The sequence below is a fragment of the Danio rerio genome, chromosome 16 (assembly GCF_052040795.2).
Source record: "Danio rerio strain M-AB ecotype USA chromosome 16, GRCz13ab, whole genome shotgun sequence".
NCBI classification, from domain to species: domain Eukaryota; kingdom Metazoa; phylum Chordata; class Actinopteri; order Cypriniformes; family Danionidae; genus Danio; species Danio rerio.
This window is the reverse complement of record NC_141036.1, coordinates 5,309,659-5,328,585: the sequence shown is the minus strand read 5'-3', so window position 1 is coordinate 5,328,585 and position 18,927 is coordinate 5,309,659. Positions and strand designations below refer to the sequence as shown.

At 37.6% G+C, this 18,927-nt stretch overlaps 1 protein-coding gene across 3 annotated transcripts in view; it reads left to right on the top strand.

Moving 5' to 3' along the window:
* bckdhb (branched chain keto acid dehydrogenase E1 subunit beta) overlaps nucleotides 1-18,927 on the top strand; it is a 90,693-nt gene that overhangs the window by 32,755 nt on the left and 39,011 nt on the right. For all 3 annotated transcript variants that reach the window (XR_015510584.1, XR_015510585.1, NM_001080653.1), the window contains 2 exon segments: nucleotides 168-265; nucleotides 1,903-2,013. Coding sequence is in view for 1 of the 3 variants with exons in the window: in NM_001080653.1 (NP_001074122.1) it covers nucleotides 168-265; nucleotides 1,903-2,013 (209 nt within the window). In the remaining 2 variants the exon portion in view is untranslated.

The following is an 18,927-nucleotide window of genomic DNA, read 5'->3' as shown; positions in this document are numbered from 1 at the left end:
GATGACTTTGACTTCGATTAAAAAAAATTCACTGGAGGGCGAATAATTTTGAATCTGGACCTTTGCTTCTAGAAAATTTCTAGTAACTCGACCACTTTAAATTTGAGTTGAATACTCCTGGTCTACGCATGTGTCAGCTGATGTGTAACATGTTTTTTGTTTGTCAGTGGAGCAGGTGCCGACAGAAGCCTATTACATTCCCTTGTCTCAGGCAGAGGTGCTGCAGGAGGGCAGTGATCTGACGCTGGTGGCCTGGGGGACTCAGGTACGCCTGCAGAAACACATTCAACTGCAGATAATGCTCTCAAAAGCACTCCGGGTTAGAGATGCGCGGATGGCGGTTACAGCTGCGGAATCCGAGGATAAACCGCGGATTGGGCGGATGACGTGACGAAAAATAATATTTTAATTAAATTCGGGCGGGTGGTGCGCGGTTGTACTGTTTTTATAGGCATAGCTGGCGCACCAACTAAAAAGCCTTGGACTGACTTCACAGAATGAGAGGAGGAATCGGATACACTAATTCTGGATGAAGTACAGAAGTCTTCCTCTACAAAATTAAGAATAGACGGATCAGCAGAGGAAAATCTACTTTCCTTTTGGGAGAAACAAGGCAGTCATTCCCACGACTACAGAACCTTTCCAAGAGAATTCTATGCAATCCAGCAACAAGTGCTGCGAGCGAGCGCTCCTTCAGTGCAGCAGGGCGCATTAGAGGCCAGGCGCTCTTGTCTGAATGTTGAAATGATGTGTCAAAATGCTTTTTCTATTAGGCTACTATAATAAAAAAAATTGTACAGTACAGTGCGTTTCATTTAGGCGATTTATTTATTTATTTATTTTTGTCCCTGTGCACCGATTGGAGACGGAGTTCACTGCTGATATTCTGAGAGCTTTATAGGGTGTTTCTCATTTCTTATTTGTGTATCCTCGTTTCCTTCCCTTGCTTTCTTTCCTCGTCTTTCCACCCCTATAAGATGCGAGGGAAGGACGCAAAAAATAAAAACTCAAGGACCCAGGAATCGAATCAAGTGAAACGACACGTCCTCGTATTGTTTAGCGTCACTTCCAAGCGTCAATTAATGCTGGATTTGACTTGCACGTTTGGATTAACTGCATGTCATTAAAGTCATTCTCTATTTTCTAATAATCAATAAAGAAACATTCATTTAATAATAAAAAGGAATAAGCCATTCAAATAAAGAGCTCAGTCAGCAGATATGTTAGTGCGGATGGATGGCGGACGGATGATGAGTTTTATGATGCGGTTGCGGATGAAATAATAGCCCATCCGCGCATCTCTACTCCGGGTGTCCTAGAGATCAGCTCACAAACCCAATAGAGTGATCCACACAAAGGACTGATGCACCGTATGACAGTACAGAGACGACTTAAAGGTCAAGGACAAAGAGAAGACTTGTTTCTGATGGATAGAATCCACATTTTCTTTTCGTTCATCACATCAGGGCGGGGGGATTTTTTTTTTCCATTGGATTAATTGTTTGCATAATTAATGAATGTGTCGTTAGTTGGTTGATTTAACAGATTTTAATGCTTTAATAAGCTTGCATTAAGGAAATCTGCAAAAAGGAAAGTTATTTTTATGTCCGGATATGGTGAACACTTTGACGTAACAACAACACTACATGTACTCTGTCAGTGTTGTGTTTGTGCTTTCTTTAATATACACCTCCCTAAACGCATACTGTGTGCACAAATGAAGTCATACTTTTCAGATGTTTACATGGACATCAAAAACTTGACGTGTTTTCAGTCACAAAAAGGCCATTGTCGTGTAAATGAACAGGCAAAACATATGAAAAGTTCCCTGTTTTTGGCTGAAAAATTGTGTGAACGGCGCCTCAGTCTTAAGTCTCATTGTCATTTGCTGTGTTGCTGCAGATTCATGTGATGCGGGAGGTTGCAGCCATGGCTCAGGAAAAGCTGGGTGTCTCCTGTGAGCTCATCGACCTTCAGACCATCCTACCCTGGGACAAAGAGACCGTCTGCAAGGTACCGTCTAAACAATTCTTCATCCAGCTAGAGTTTATCCCTGTGATCTTCTGTCTTGAATTACAAAGATGCATTAGGGGTGTGAATCTTCAGGGAGTTCACCCTCTGATTCAAGTTCTGGGAGTCACGATTTGATTCCAAAACCATTCTTGATTGACCCATTTTTTTCATATTTCTTTGGCTGTGCAAATACATGAACAACTTTATTTTTGTAATTTTAAAAGTGCAGTAGGTGATTTGCCAAAATGCTAATCAGTTAGCATATTAGCTTTGGACGGCAGGGGAGGGACTTTGTTTCAAAGCCACACCTCCTGAAATCGGGAACACGACAGCAGACAACCCACTAGTTCATGTATTTCGCCAGTTAGAAGCGTATGTAGTGTTTGGCCGGCGACGTGCAGGATTTACACTTATTACCAAGCCACACTTAGATGCTATTTCATAGCGAATATTCAGAGTAGCGGTAAACCATTTCGGGAGCGCGTCACAAGTTGTCTTTGCTCAGAAATTACCCAATGTGAATATAAAACCAACTTCAGCCCAGTGAAGCCGTCTAAGCGGAATAGCGCTATTTACTGGTGTTTTGTTGTTAAACTAAATATAAATCTACGTTATCGATGCTGTTAAAGGCCCTGGTGAAACTGAAAATACTCACATCAATCTATCACTGGGAGATTTCAGTGGCTGAACAACTCGTCTGTGCAGAACACATTCATAACACAACACACTCCACATCGGCTCTGCGTGAAGCTAAAATGGTTTTAAAACAGGACATTACCTGTCTAACAGAAATACTTCAGCCATGGTGTCATCTTTCCTCCAGCGTGCAAAAGAATTGCTCCAATATTGATTCAGGATTAAAAAGTTTCAATTCAGCATTTGATTTAGCATTTTTAGGCATGCACGCGCGGTGCTCATCGGATATGCGTGAACGGAGATGCGCAAAAGCCCAAATCTGCATTTGCTGACAGACAGTTTGAGCTACTTATCGGAATTATGAGAGATGTCGGCCTGACAATATTTAATTGGATGAACATAGTTTTATGCCTTACCCAGAATTTTTAAATACAAATAAACACATTTAGATCATTTACTTTAAATATTACTAATGGCCTGTGAAGATACTATCAACTAGCTCAACTAAAAATGTTTCTGAAGACCGACTGCTTCTTTAATTTGACAATTGTTTCCCATTATTTATTCAATATTTGTTAACATTAGTTTATAAAACAAAGCTGTTCATTCATTGTAAAAAATATATATAAATAATTGACTGAATTATTTATAATGTAAAATTGTGAGGTAGCTTGTTGCACAGCTTTTTTTTTACTCTACTTTTAACCTCTAACTCAGTGGTCCTCAACTACTGGATGAATTAGTACTGGGCCCGCAAGAATTAATTTATTGTTTCTGTTTTATTTATTATGTGAGTCTGAACGATCTTTGTGTCCTGCAAATGTTAGCTCCAACCCTAATCAAACACACCTAAACAAGCCAATCAAGCTCTTACTAGGTATACTTGAAACACCCAGGCAGGTGTGTTAAAGCAAGTTGGAGCTGAACCCTGCAGGGCACCGGACCTCCAGGAATGAGATTGGTGACCTCTGTTATAGTGGAATAAAATGGTGTAAGTAAGTGCAGTAAATCTTCCAGCAATATGAAGAAAAATGGCAGTATTAAGCAGCATTGCGAGCTCTTTTTGCACAGCTTGAGTAGAAATACCTGGAATGGACATTTACAGCGTGGAATAATAAATGATCCTTGAGGTATTTTGAGGTTAATCTTTACAGACACGTTCTGGTTGAAACCCGAGATTTGTTTTGCGTCTTATAAAACGGTGCACCTTTAAGTTGTGGTGTATTATGGTATTGTGGCGGTGTTCTTCGGTGTAAGGTAATGGTGGTGACGAGGTCAGTGTAAGCGTGTCTTTACAAATGTGTGTAGATGATTGCTTTGGCAGTGTGATCAGGGAGGAGACGCAGATTCTCATGGGTTGTTTGTTGGAAAGCAGCTTTTTAAATAAACATGAAGCTCTTTAAACGGCCTGCATGAAACTCAATAGTGTGTTTACAGTAAAGCTGCACATGCTGTTCACCAGGCTGCCGGGAAACCACATGCTAGAGTTTCACCCTGGAAATTATATATATATATTTTTTTATATTCTCTCCATCATTTTCCACCTTGCATCCCTCAGTTTCCAGCATGTTTGTGTTCCTATACAGACATGTGGTTGATCTGAATAATTTTTGCATCAAATTACATTTCCATTTTGCACTTGATGGTGCTGTCATAATTGTCTTTATAAGAGCTGTCATTCATTCATTCATTCATATTCCATAGGTTTAGTCTCTGATTTATTAGGGGTCGCCACAGCGGAATGAACTGCCAACTATTCCAGCATATGTTTTATGTAGTGGATGCCCTTCCAGCTGCAACCCTTTACTGGGGAACACCCATGCAAACTCACATTCATACACAAATACACTACGGACAATTTTTGTTTATTAATTTCACCTATAGCTCATGTATTTAGACTGGGGGGGCGAACTGGAGCACCCGGAGGAAACCCACGCCAACCGAGAACATGCAAACTCCACAGAAATGCCAACTGGCCGTGCTAGGACTCAAACCAGCGACCTTCTTGCTATGAGCCGACAGTGCTAACCACTGTGCCACCGTGCCCCCTTATGACAGCAGTCAATAAACTATTAAACAACACTTTACAATAAGCTTCCATTCATTAAAAAAAGTGTGGGATTTTTTTCACTAGAGGGCGCATATTCACTACAAACAAAGGCTTATTTTGATAACCACTAGGCTATTGCGCCGACTATTCCACTGATTCTTGAAACAAAATGTAAAAATATGACACAAAACATTAATATGAGCTGTAATAGTTTATGAATTCATTAATTAAACGCAAATCTGACAGAGTCGAGACCAGCTGAGGGAAGCTGATGGAGTATACACTAACCTGCGCATTATTCATTCACTAGATGGCGCCAAAAACAAGCAAATGCATACAAATGCTGCTGTAAGTAAATGGATGTGTACGCATTTACTGAGGGTCAAGGTTTTTTTACGTTTCCGGATGTTGGTATGTTATGGTATGTTATTCCCAAATAACAACCGATAAATAACGAATGTCGCCACTGACCAATCAGAATTGAGTATAGCAGACAGCAGTGGAATAATTAGCTTTAATTGATGGGTTGTAAAGTGTAAGCTATTTAACAAACCCAAATCCACTTTTAAGCATACACTGCCATCAAATGTGTATTCTACAGTTTAGTTTTTGCTAAATTGATTTATTTTTGTTTTTTCACAGACTGCATTTATTGCGTCTTTTATTTTTTCTGACGTCACTTTTCAACATTTTAACCTATTATTTCTGTGATTTGTCTGCGTACACCAAATAATCACCCTAACACAGTTGCTGTTACTTCATAGAAATGTTTTCTTTTCAATCTTTACAATGAAAACCGCATGATTTGCTGTGACTCTGACATCATGAGCGTCCCAGTGCTTTCTGATATGGCCGTGTATCTCGTACACATGCTATTATTTGGTAGCCATGAAGAGTAAGTCTGTAATTAAACCATTCGCAGCAGACCAGAACAACCCAAGCAGTTGAGGAACATGGCTGTTTGTTCGTGACCCAAGAAAATGCTGTTGTGTTATATTCACTTCTATAAACCGAAAATCAAAGTCAACATTTTGAATCCAGATGTGCATGAGTCCAAAATGCTCCGTGTGTTCGCTTGTTGTTGTTGTTTTCATGAGATCAGCAGATGAAGGCAATGACTGTTCTAGTAAATAAAAGGGGATGTAAACACAGACCGATATTTGAAGATTGACGTTCAGTGTAAAATGCGCTTGTAAATCTTGTCTTGTGCTATATTTGTAAGCTTTGATATATGTGTTTGTGATTTAGGATTTTTACTATAAGCATTTTTTTTTTTGCCTAAAGGCATTTAATCTTGCCCACACTTTATTTTAAGGTACAATTCACGTTAATAATAAACTATTATGACTTCTTGCTTGATAGTACTAATTATCTGCTTATAAGTAGTTAATAGGGTAGTAGTTTTTAGTATTGGCCAGGATTAGGAAAGTTAAATAAGATCATATTTAAATAGTAACAAACAACCAATATCTTTTTAATAGGCCATTAATAAGTCATTAGTTAATAAGCCATGAGATAATAGTGGGAATTGTTTTTTTTTTTTTATATGAATTTATAATTTTCTACAATTTTTAAGAAATCTTTGATTTAAATAGAATTTTATTTTCATTTGTTTTTGTTTAATTTAAAATAAAATAATACAATGTAATTTAATGAAAATATTTTAATTTATTTAACTTTTATTTATTTGATTTTATTTTAATTAAATAAAATTTTAATAAAATTTTAATGCTTTTAATTTAACTTGATTAAAATTTTTTTATTTAATTAAATTTTTAAATTAAATATTTTTTATTTAATTTTAGTTTAATTTAATTAGATTTTTTATTTTAATGTAATTTTAATTTAATTTTAATTTAATATTAGTGATTTTTTTGTCCACTAGTGATTTGTCCAGTTGTGGCAGACCAGAATTATTCACACAGCCAACTTACTTCAAACGACTGTTTTACATTTATAGTCTTTATGACAACCATCAATTAATTATATTAAGCAAACCGGAAACACTACCAGATAAATATTGATTATAGGTTTCCTTTTGAGAAGTTTAAATGTAAAATATATTTTATTGCTGTGATTCAGAGACAACATTTACCACGTCATTAGTCTAGTGTTCAGAGTCGCACGGACTTTCAGAAATGAATGTATCAGAAATCAGAAATTGGTGTCATTTCTGATGATTCTCAGTGTTGTAAATGGTTTCTGATTCATATTTTGTGTGAAAATTGTGCACTTTATTTTAGAGATATCACTGTCTACTTTTAGTAAAATGCTAATTGTATATAACATTACAAATTCCTTTGCAGCCACTTTCATACATTTAATGCATTTTTTGCACAATAATGATTTTCAAAAAAGGTGTGTCATTGACACTAAATACTTGTTTATATGACCGGATACCCATGAACACCACTAGATGTCCTAGTAAGAGTTTCAGTTGTGAGTTTAGGACTCTTTAGATGCTCCAGAAAGATGTCGAGAACCTTTGGAGCCACTTTTGGACTGATGTGTAATTACTTCAAGATTAATGATGATTGATGAATAAGCGTTGGATGAATCGCATGATGAAATACTTGTCTAATTTCACTGAATCTAAGAAGGAAGAGATTTTTAGCTTAAGGAAATCATGATCTATCTTAGCACTTTAGTCAGAGTTAGTTTTTTCCTTATCATTTTAAGACCTTGAAGTATCAAAAAGACTAATGCAATCTTATGTTTAGTTAAATAGTGTTGTATTTAAAGACTATAAGAGAAATGTTCATATAAAACAATATCTACATAATAAATTAAGATTTCTTCAATGCATTTTTTAAACATAATAGTTTTGATATCTATTTTCTTAGTCTTTTCCATGATGAAGTATATAATATGTTACTAGTTATTTTGCAAGATACTGGTTTAAAGCTTAAAGTTTGACTACAGTTGTTCTGTAGCCAATAGAGTTTTTTTTAAGCGGATTAGTAATAATAATATTTTAAATAATGTTTATTACTTATTATTCTATATATTATTATTATTATTATCTATATATTAAACTAAAAGACAATCTAATGGGAAATACTCTGACTAAGTCAAATTACTTATGAAATTTTTGAAGAAGTTGCGTGGAGCGACATTTGCAACCAATTAGATTTGTCACAGGACAGAGCTACACTGTATGATGCAGTGCAAAACTGATGATGCATCCCAATTCGCATACATTTTTTATTTAATACTATAAATGAAAATAACTAAATTGCATTATTGTAGCGGAAATTGTAGGAATGAAAAAAAGGAGAGGAAAGAGAACGGAAATGAAGGAAAAAATGTGTTCATTTCCTACACTCCTGTATCGACTAGTTGTGTGTGTACGTTTATTTATTCAGTTTTTAAATTAATTTCAGTAATATATTATTGACTAATATGAAAATGTTCATTTGATTTATTTACTATTTCAGTTTGTAAAGTCATATTTTCTGTCTTTTAGTGAATATATTACATGAGACTTGCTTTGTTTAACAAATAAGTGGATCTTGATGGATTTGCATTATAAACATTAAATAAAAGTTACAAATCTTTTATTTTTACTTCATTTATAAAGTTTTTAGTTACGATACTCTCAAAATAATTTAGCTTAAATCCGCAGATTTTTTACAAAATTCTCGCAGAAACAACAAAAAATGTCCACAGATTCTTTCTGGTCCTACTAATCACCAATAAAACACAGAAGAAAGAGAAAAAGTATTTGCATCTGTCCTAAATAGTATTCGAAAATAAAATTAGTCCCAAATCGTAGTATGTTGAAAAGAGCACGCCTAATATACTGTATCAGATAGACATTTGAAATGTAGAACTCTTCATACCAGAGATGGCGGACTCAAGTCACATGACTTGACTCAAGTCAGACTTAAATTTAGGACTTGAGACTTGCTTGACAAATATCCAAAAAGACTCGACTTGACTTGGGACTTGACTGTCAGGACCTGAGACTTCACTTAGACTTAAATGACTTAAATAATAAAATAAAGTAATAGAGTAGTAATAAATAGAATTAAATGACTCAAATTAACTTGTTTTTGTTAAATAAATACCTGTTTGTTATATGTAATGCATTACACACAAAGCCAAAAGTTATATTAGAAATATAAATTGCAAAAGTTCAAAAATCGACAAAAAATTGATTGACTTGAAAGTGACTTGCTGGGGCAAGCTAAGACTTGACTATTGATAAGCAGTGACTAGACTTGACTCGAGTCTGACAAAAATTGACTTGACTTGCTTGAGACTTGAAGATTATGACTCGAGACTTGCTTGTGTCTTGCACTTGTGTGACTTACTCCCACCTCTGGTTCATACTCTAATCGCTAATATCAAGCCAGCAACTCTCACATGGTTGCCCACTGAAGCTAAGCAGGGCTGCGCCCGGTCAGTACCTGGATGGGAGACCACATGGGAAAGCTAGGTTGCTGCCAGAAGTGGTGTTAGTGAGGCCAGCAGGGGGCGCCCAACCTGCGGTCTGTGTGGGTTCTAATGCCCCAGTATATTGACGGGGACTCTATACTGCTCAGTGAGCGCTGTCTTTCGGATGAGACCTTAAACCGAGGTCCTGGCTCTCTGTGGTCATTAAAAATCCCAGGGTGTCCTTTGAAAAAGAGTAGGGGTTTAACCCCGGCATCCTGGCCAAATCTGCCCACTGGCCTCTGTCCATCATGGCCTCCTAACCATCCCCATATTCCAATTGTCTTCTCTCCACCCTTCAGCTGGAGTGTGGTGTGCGGTCTGGCGCAAATTGGCTGCCGTCGCATCATCCAGGTGGATGCTGCACAATGGTGGTGGATGAGGAAATCCCCCAATTATATAAAGCGATTTGAGTGCCCAGAAAAGCGCTATATAAATGTAAGGAATTAATATTATTATTATTATTATTATTATCCACCGTACATTGCGTTTCTGTCGTGATTTCGAACTACGAACTTAGGTAAAAAGTGCAAAGAAATATAAACATGGTGGACACGCGAGACTAACCGTCAAGTAGAGAGACTTTAGTAAAGTTGTTTGAATGACTATTAATTAATATCTAGCAAATTAAAAAATATTTCAGTCACATTTTCTGTTATATTTATTATGTAAATGTATAATTATCCAAAAACTTGAGGAAATTTCTTTGCATGACAGACGTGAATGGCAGATTAACACACTCCTGAATCTCCTATGTAGGAAATCAAATATGAAGGAAATGTAGAGGATGTATCGAGATGATTGACGGGATATAACTAAGCAACACACCTTCACACACATACCTTAACTTGCTTAATTAACCTAGTTAAGCCTTTAAATGTCTCTTTAAGCTGAATACTAGTATCCTGAAAAATATCTTGTCAAATATTATGTGCTGTCATCATGGCAAAGATAAAAGTTAGCATCAGTTATTAGACACTATTATGTTCAGAAATGTTGAAAAAAGTCTTCCCTCTGTTAAACTGAATTTGGAAAAAATGCCTAATAATTCCAACTGTACCTTTAATTAATGTCGCATTGCAGAAAGAGATGCCGTTGCTTTAAACTGTGCACAAATATTTGCAAAATGTGTGGAATTGGTGTGTTTTCTTAAAGTGTCTGCTGTGAAAGCAGAGCAGTGAGATGATGAAGCAGTAGGTGTGAGGTTTCTGTCCTGAGAATAGATATCTGAGCTTTAATTTCACCCTGAAGTCTCCCGCCAGACAGGAGCTCCATAAATCTTATCGCAATGTAAACAGTATTTTAAAAATGAAAATTGTAGCTTATTTCCTCCCAGTCCTGAAAGCTTTGGACCCAGTTTTCTTTTCCTTGAGCCGCTCTTCTAGTTGTTTCTTTCTTTCGGATCTAAAGTTCTTGCGAATGTTGTGTCTTTTTTAGTGATCCTGAATTTCTTTGTTGTCCACTTTGGATCATTTATAGATGTGGTTGAAAACAGATGGCTGATTCTATCAATTGCAATTTTATTCTGCATCTCCTACATAAACCCTAAAGTAATTTTTCAAAAACAAAAAGTTGGATGAAAGGGTTTTGAATTATCACACAAATTATATCAAGTTGTCTTTAAAAAAATAATGGTTTTATGTGTATTTGGGGACTTTAAAAAAAAAAAAAAATTAACTTGGACTGAGATTATACCTATTTTTGACTTTCTCCTGGCCTCCTAAAATCATCTTAGCTTCAAATATCGTAGATTATCAAGTGCAATTTTCGTCTTTAAGATTTTACTTCCAAGTAAACATTTGCATCTATTAGATTAGATATAATAGATCAAAATATCTATTTTCTGTCTTATTTATAATTTCAGTTAAAAAATACATTTTGTCTACGTTCTGGTATACTCTGTTACAATGTTAAAATTTGCAGAACAATCTGTAAAGGGCTGATAGAACAAGCAAGTGATGTCACTATCTCTGGTGGGAAACTGGAAGGTATTGAGGTGTCATTATTCATTCATTAATTTTCTTGTCAGCTTAGTCCCTTTATTAATCCGGGGTCGCCACAGCGGAATGAACCGCCAACTTATCTAGCAAGTTTTTTACGCAGTGGATGCCCTTCCAGCCGCAACCCATCTCTGGGAAACATCCACACACACATTCACACACACACTCATACACTACGGACAATTTAGCCTACCCAAATCGCCTGTACCGCATGTCTTTGGACTGTGGGGGAAACCGGAGCACCCGGAGGAAACCCACGCAAAGGCAGAGAGAACATGCAAACTCCACACAGAAACGCCAACTGAGCCGAGGGTCAAACCAGCGACCTTCTTGCTGTGAGGCAACAGCACTACCTACTACGCCACTGCCTCGCCCGTGTCATTATTCTTCTCTCAATAATTTGTACAATGTTTAAAATACAACAATAGTAGATTCATTATGTATGCCAGCATTCTAAAATTATGCCATGCACCAAAAAACGTTTCACAATCATGACCACCAGTGTGCAGCATCCTCTTGGACATGCCGTTGAATGCAACGGCAGCCACAGGACACCGGCGACAGTGCTGTCACCACACACCAGCCATAGGTGGAGTGGACAGATATGGAGCCAATTCAGTGGATGGGGATGATTGGGAGGCCATGATGGGGAATGGCCGATGAAGGGAATTTAGCCAGGACAACCCTACTCTTTACCAAAACTTCCATAAGATTTTTAATGACCACAGAGAGTCAGGACCTCGGTTTAGCATCTCATCTGAAAGACGGCGCTTACTGACAGTATAGTGTCCCCATCAACATACTGGGGTATTAGATTAAGCGCTCCTGCTGGCCTCACTTTACACCACTTCCAACAGCAACGTAACTTTCCCTTGTGGTCTCCCATCCAGGTACTGACCAGGCTCAGTCCTGCTTAGCTACAGCATATTAGCTGCATATTTTTCCTATTACCTATTTTTTGACTCTCTCTGCCTCCTGAATTATACGGAGACCCGGAAGGGGCGGGATCGTGTGGAAAAAATGGCTGGAAGAAAAAAACCTGAGTGATAGGAAAATATATATATTTTACATTTTTGCGTTGTCTCGCAAAAATGTTATTCCACAAACACTTCCTGGTCACTTCATACATGTCCACCCTCCCGTTTTTGCTGGGATTCTCATCATTCTGTCTCGTTATCATCCTATCATGAAGTATTTTCCCATATTTCTCATGTTTTTATTCTTGAAAGCACGCTGAAATTAATATAAACATGTCTGGAAAAAGTCCTTTCCAGAAGGTACGGCATAATGGATAACAGTCTATTGGTACTTTTCAACATTCACAATCTCATGGATTCAGACAACATTAGTAACAAGACTGGTGGAAATGCAGCTAAAACCTGGACAAACCGCCTCTCTCCAATATTGTCTTTCACATGTCTTAAACAATTAAACTAAAACAATTCGAACCTAACCTAACTCCTATTTTAAAAAACCATACATCAACTTTCAATTAAAAACAATTGACAAAAATGTATTCTGATGATGGGCTATGTAAATGGTAAAGCATTTCAAGAGTTCACACTTAGATAATGCTTGACTATTTAAGCAAGTTTGGCATGCTGTCCCGGGAGAGAACCCTGAGCTCGGTGATAGATGAGCCCAAGGCTCCCGTCTGGTCAATAAGCATTAGGAGGGAGATGAGATCAGGTAGTTCTCGATAGCTTCCCAAAATAGACCGCTAACTGCGCTGGTTTGTAGTGAGTGCTTGTGACCTTAACTTCTGTTGCATGGTTTTTGAAAATTAAAACGAAGATGAGGAATGAAGTTAAGACTGGATATTTATATTGAATTTAGAGTGATCTGATTGGCTAGTTAGTGATTAGTGATCGGGATCAGCTGTAGTCAATCCTAACACGTGCTCCTCTCGAAATTAGTTTAAGAAACTTTGCTTATGGTTATGCAACATAATAATTCAAGTCAGAATTTTTAGCCCCCTTTTGACTTGAACTATTGACGTAAAACTATCATCTTTAGAAATGTGTTGAAAAAAATATTCTCTTCGTTTAACAGAAATTGGGGAAAAAAAGTAAACGGGCGAATAATTCAGGGGGGCTAATGATTCTGACTTCAACTGTAGATCCGTTTTACTGTACCGACAGATTTAATGTTGGCCTAAAATCTTTGTACAGTACTGCATGTGAACAAGCAAAAACTGTTTTTGACCAACAGATATGTTGGTACCCTTCAATTGAAGAACTTTATCTAACTTGCAACTGTAAAAATGTATGATTAATCAAGAATGACTGAAAATAAACTAATGAAAATCAGATAGTGCTTTTGGGTCGTGGTTCACTAGAAATACTAATAAATGCAAATTAATAAAGCTGGTATGGGCAAAAATGAAGGGTACATGCAACTTTGTGTGTATGTGTGTGTGTGTGTGTGTGTGTGTGTGTGTGTATGTGTGTGTGTGTGTGTGTGGCTTGTTGACTCAGGGAATCGGCTGAAGCCGTGTTTAAAAGCGGGGTGTCTTTTATTTTCCCTCTGGGGTCTGGAAGTGTTCAGTGAATGTAACAGACATTTATTTTAAAGGATAAACAAAATGGCCAGTTTGCCCCTGCCAGACCAGCAGCTTAGATGATATAATGTGGAAAGGGTTTTATTATTTTTTTTCCTTCCGTTTGTTCACATTCATGCGGCCGGGACATGTTTTGAAGTTGTAATGCGTGTCCTAGAACAAACCAGAGTTTCCTTCTTGGCTATAAAGGATGCACACTCACATTTATAATGCTCCAAAACTATGAATATTCAATTGTGAAGTAAGTAATCAAAGCCAAGCCAACCTAAAAATCTTCTTTGATAGCAGTTTTGTCACAAGGTTTGTCACACTTGCAGCAAACAGCCAATCACAGACAACATGGAGAGTCAGTGCAATTGAGGTCTCTGGTAAAGATTTAGATACCATTTTAAGAAATAGAGGAAATATAAATGCATTTGCAAGACAAAAACGCACCTAACTAAAGAAAAACATTATTATATCATTACATTATACTGAACTAAACTGACCTTCATCTGTAAAAACTGGACTAAATCAGTTTTCTGCAGTTTTCTGAATCTGCATTGTAAAAGTGGTATAGAAATAAAGATGAATTGAATTGAAATTAACAGCTTTTAATAATGTAGGTTCTCTCAAAAGACTATTTTTTTCATCTCAAAAGACTCATTTTAAAAGCTTTAAAATTGAGATTTAAATAAAAAGTTGCTTTAAACTATGAAATAAGTCCTTCAATATTAATTAACAATATGTAGCTATTTGAATATTTAATATAAAGTATAAGTTTTTATGATTTATGTGATTAGAAATAAATTATTAGCAATAAAACACTTTGTACAAAATACTTTTTTGATTCTAATGAAAGATCTGAACATCAAAAGATGCTTGAGTGGCTATATGTCACTTTTCTCACAGCTCATTGGTCCAGTTTAGGTTTGCCATCACTTAACACAGAATAAATTTGTGTGCCATTTACCAAAAGTTACCAAGTTGATGAAACTCGAGAACCAAGTCGAGACCCAACAACCCAACAAGCCACTCAAGAACCAACCAACCCAAAAAGCAACTCAAGAACCGACCAACCCAAGAAGCAACTCAAGAACCGACCAACCCAAGAAGCATCTCAAGAAATGACCAACCCAAGAAATAACCCATGAAGCAACTCTAGAACCGACCAACCCAAGAAGCAACTCAAGAACTGACCAACCCAAGAAATAACCCATGAAGCAACTCTAGAACCGACCAACCCAAGAAGCAACTCAAGAACCGACCAACCCAAGAAGCAACCCAAGAAGCAACCCAAGAAGCAACTCCAGAACTGATCAACCCAAGAAGCAACTCAAGAACTGACCAACCCAAGAAGCAACTCAAGAACCAACCAACCCAAGGAGCAACTCATGAACCGACCAACCCAAGAAGCAACCCAAGAAGCAACTCAAGAACCAACCAACCCAAGAAGCAACTCATGAACCGACCAACCCAAGAAGCAAGCCAAGAAGCAACTCAAGAACTGACCAACCCAAGAAGCTACTCAAGAACCGAGCAACCCAAGAAGCAACCTAAGAAGCAACTCAAGAACTGACCAACCCAAGAAGCAACTCAAGAACCAACCAACCCATGAAGCAACTTTATAACCGACCAACCCAAAAGGCAACTTAAGAACTGACCAACCCCAGAAGCAATTCAAGAACCGACCAACCCAAAACTAAATTAAAATTATATTATTGCTCAAAATAATTCGAACTTACCTGGGGGAAACAATGTAGTCATTCATTCATTCATTCATTCATTCATTCATTCATTCATTCATTCATTTTCTTTTTGGCTTAGTCCCTTTATTAATCTGGGGTCACCACAGTGGAATGAACCGCCGGAAACAAAGTATTTTATTGTAATTAAGACTTTAAAAAGATACTACAAAAATGACCACTAAATAAAAACTGTAATTATGTAAATATTAATTATTTATTTGAAGTAACTTAACCGGCACAGTTGGTAAATGAAAAGCCATGGAGTGGTTGTGTTTAATATTTTGCATAGATATTTGACAAGCCCTTGACTTAAAAAAATAATAAATCTGTGAACATCTTGGACTCACCTTAATATAAATTCACCTCATAAATCAGGCATCTCGGGTGTCTGTATGAGAAGCCCATGGGCCCATCTGCTTTGTGCTCTTTGGATGAGGTGATGTGTTCTCCTTCCTGGTTCCTGTCTGAAAGTAGACTTGATGTGCACAGTGAGTTCCTGCTGAGGGCCAGGTCTTTTCTTCAATCAAGATTCACATCATGTTCCTCAGCTCTTCATTTGTCTGGACCCTCAGGTTATGTTTTCATGACAACAACAACAGCTACAGTATGTTTCCATTCACCTTTTTTTTCTTCTGGATTATCGCATTAAAAAAAAGAAGCTGAATGAAAATCCCAAGATGCGCATAAGTTTTGACCATGCGCATAAACAAAAGTATGTGCATAACCAACGAGGTTCAACTGTTATGCATAAGCAAATATGCATAATCTACAATTGAAATCTTTTTGCTGGATAAATTACAGTATGTGCATTAAAAAAGTCATGTGACGTGATAAGAGATCATGTGGTGATTAAAAATGTGCTAATGGAATGCAATAATGGACAAACTAGTGGAGAGAGCACATAGCAAATCATCTGAAATGTTGTTTTACTTATTCTAAAGTCTGTAATCACAGTGGTTCAGTATTATTAATATTATTATTCTTACCTCCAGAACTGTCTTGAGTGTCTGCGCTCACAGTGAGCATCTCGTGTCTCCAAAAGCCACCGCGTTGCATTCATTAAGTTTCATTTTCCGTTTTTCTTATTAAATATTTGCCACCAGTGTATCAGGAAATGACGATTTTGTTCTCTTTGACTGAATGGATGGAAGCCATTTCTCTATCTCTCTTTCTCTGTGGCCCCTTTGACCTGATGGCGTGACGTTTCCTCTTCTCTCGGCTGTTATAGCGATACTTCTGGATACAGACACGAGCGTGTCTGCTGCACGAGTTTTCTCCACTGAGACAGCCGATGTGGCATTCAGCTGAGATCGCCACATCCGTTTATCATTGTCACTCATCGGTGAACAGTGCCAGTGCGTTAATCGCAGCCCTTTCTGCTAAGCGCTTGATCAGTCATAGGCGTTTAACGTCTCGCTCGACAACTCTCAAAAACAAGCTGCATTATATTTACGTCTGTTTTTTTGCTTTAAATGATTGTTCTTCTGTGCATGCACTTGAGTTTTGCTTGATGCAGAGAGTTTTCTTTAAACAGGTAAAATTAAAGGTACAGTTCATATATCTGACTGCTTGTATTAAAGCACAAGATTGTTTTATATGTTTTATTACAAATACATACTAAATGTGTTTAAAAAGTATTCATTTTAATCCTTGTATTGGGTTAGGGTTAGTAGAATATAAAATTTGCTTATGGACAGCGTCGTCGATGCACCAAGATATCGAATTGAACCGAATTCATGGTAGTAAATCGTAACTGAACCGTGAGACCAGTGTAGGTTCACACCTCTAATGCGCATAATGTCATAGTTTCAAAGACTCTTGTTTACATGTACGTAACAATGGCAGCGTTTTCAAAAATGTCCACTTTAAAATCTTTTTTTTTTAATGTGTTTTCAGTCTCAAATATGATATTGTTGTTTAAATGAACAGGCAGAAAATGTTGTCGTGTAGGTAGCATGATGGCTCAGTGGTTAGCACTGTCGCCTCACAAACATAAGGTCCAGTGTTTTTTCTATTATTTTTTCCAGCTGTGGCGGCAGGCCTTTTTTACACTGATCTACCGACTACCTGTGGTGTTATTTCAATGAAAAATGTCGTGAGCGCAGTATTACGAGACTGCTTTTATGTAAAAGCCTACAAGCATGCGGATCTCCTCTGCTTGTGCACAAAACTTCTTGCATGCTCCCTTAAATGTACGCTGCTCAAGCGCAGTTCTTCTTGTGCGCTCTCAAATAAACTCTGCTGAAGTGCAATTTAGTGCATTTATGGAACAATTATGTCTCTAACATTTATAAGACTTGCTAGGAATATTTTTGAATGTCTCCAATAGACCTGAAGAGCGATATTAATGCGTCCTGAAGTAAAGTGAAACGGCTATACATCGTCTTTGCTGGCATCACGCACCAGTCAGTCAGCACCAGTCAGTCAGCACGTAACCTTAAAGGGTTAAACAAATGACGCACAGCACTACTACGGTTACAGAAAGGTTTGCGCTGTTATTATTCACTTACCTTTTAATACGTTTAGGTGCGATTATCACCTGCTATTAAAAAAAAAACATTACTGAATGTTTTGAATGAAAAGCTGTAATGTAACCGTGGCGGGATCAATTTTGGCATGGCACCCCGCCACGGATGAATTAATGTAGCGGAAACCATGAGGTCGCTGGTTTAAGTCCCAGTTGGGCCAGTTGTAATTTCTTTGTGGAGTTTGCATGTTCTCCAGTGCTCCAGTTTCCCCCACAGTCCAAACACATGCGCTGTAGGTGAATTGGACAAACTTAATTGGCTGTAGTGTTAGACTACTTGTGTGAATGAGTTTGTACGTGTGTGTCCCAATGCTGGGTTGTGGCTGAAAAGGCATCCGATGTGTAAACTTATGTCGGAATGGTTGCCGGTTCATTCCGCTGTGGTGACCTCTTAAATAGGGACTTAAGCCAAAGGAAACGGAATGAATGAATGTTGTCGTAAAAACGGCCCCTCAATTGTGGATTTCTGGAATATGTGACAAACATTACAGAAGTCAATAGTTACAGGTTTCCAGCATTCTTCAAAATATCTCCTCCTGTGTTCAACGTAAACTCAATCAGCTTTGAAACCACTAAATAGTGACTAAATGATGACAGAGTTTACATTTTTTTGGCTGAACTGTCCTTGTCCCCTCTGGCTGTGATTGGAAATGGCACGTTTCTCCATGTGTGAAGGTCGGTGGTCAGCAAGCCTTGGAAAACTCGAGTCCTCATTACAATGGGAGTCTTGTGTGCGTGAGTGTACGCTCTGTATTTAAAGGATATTTTGATTTGCCGGGCTCTCGACAGCGCCGTTGACGTTCCAAAGCAAACGCCGCTGCCTCGTCTGCTTAACATGATCAAGATGTGCCCTGAGCCCTGCGGTTCACTGCTCTTGCGTTTGCACCTAGTTTAAATGCACGTTGAGATGTGCTGTGTGTCGCTGGACATCCGGGGAAGTTTACTTTTAACCTTACGGCTGGACGTCCCGCTGCTCC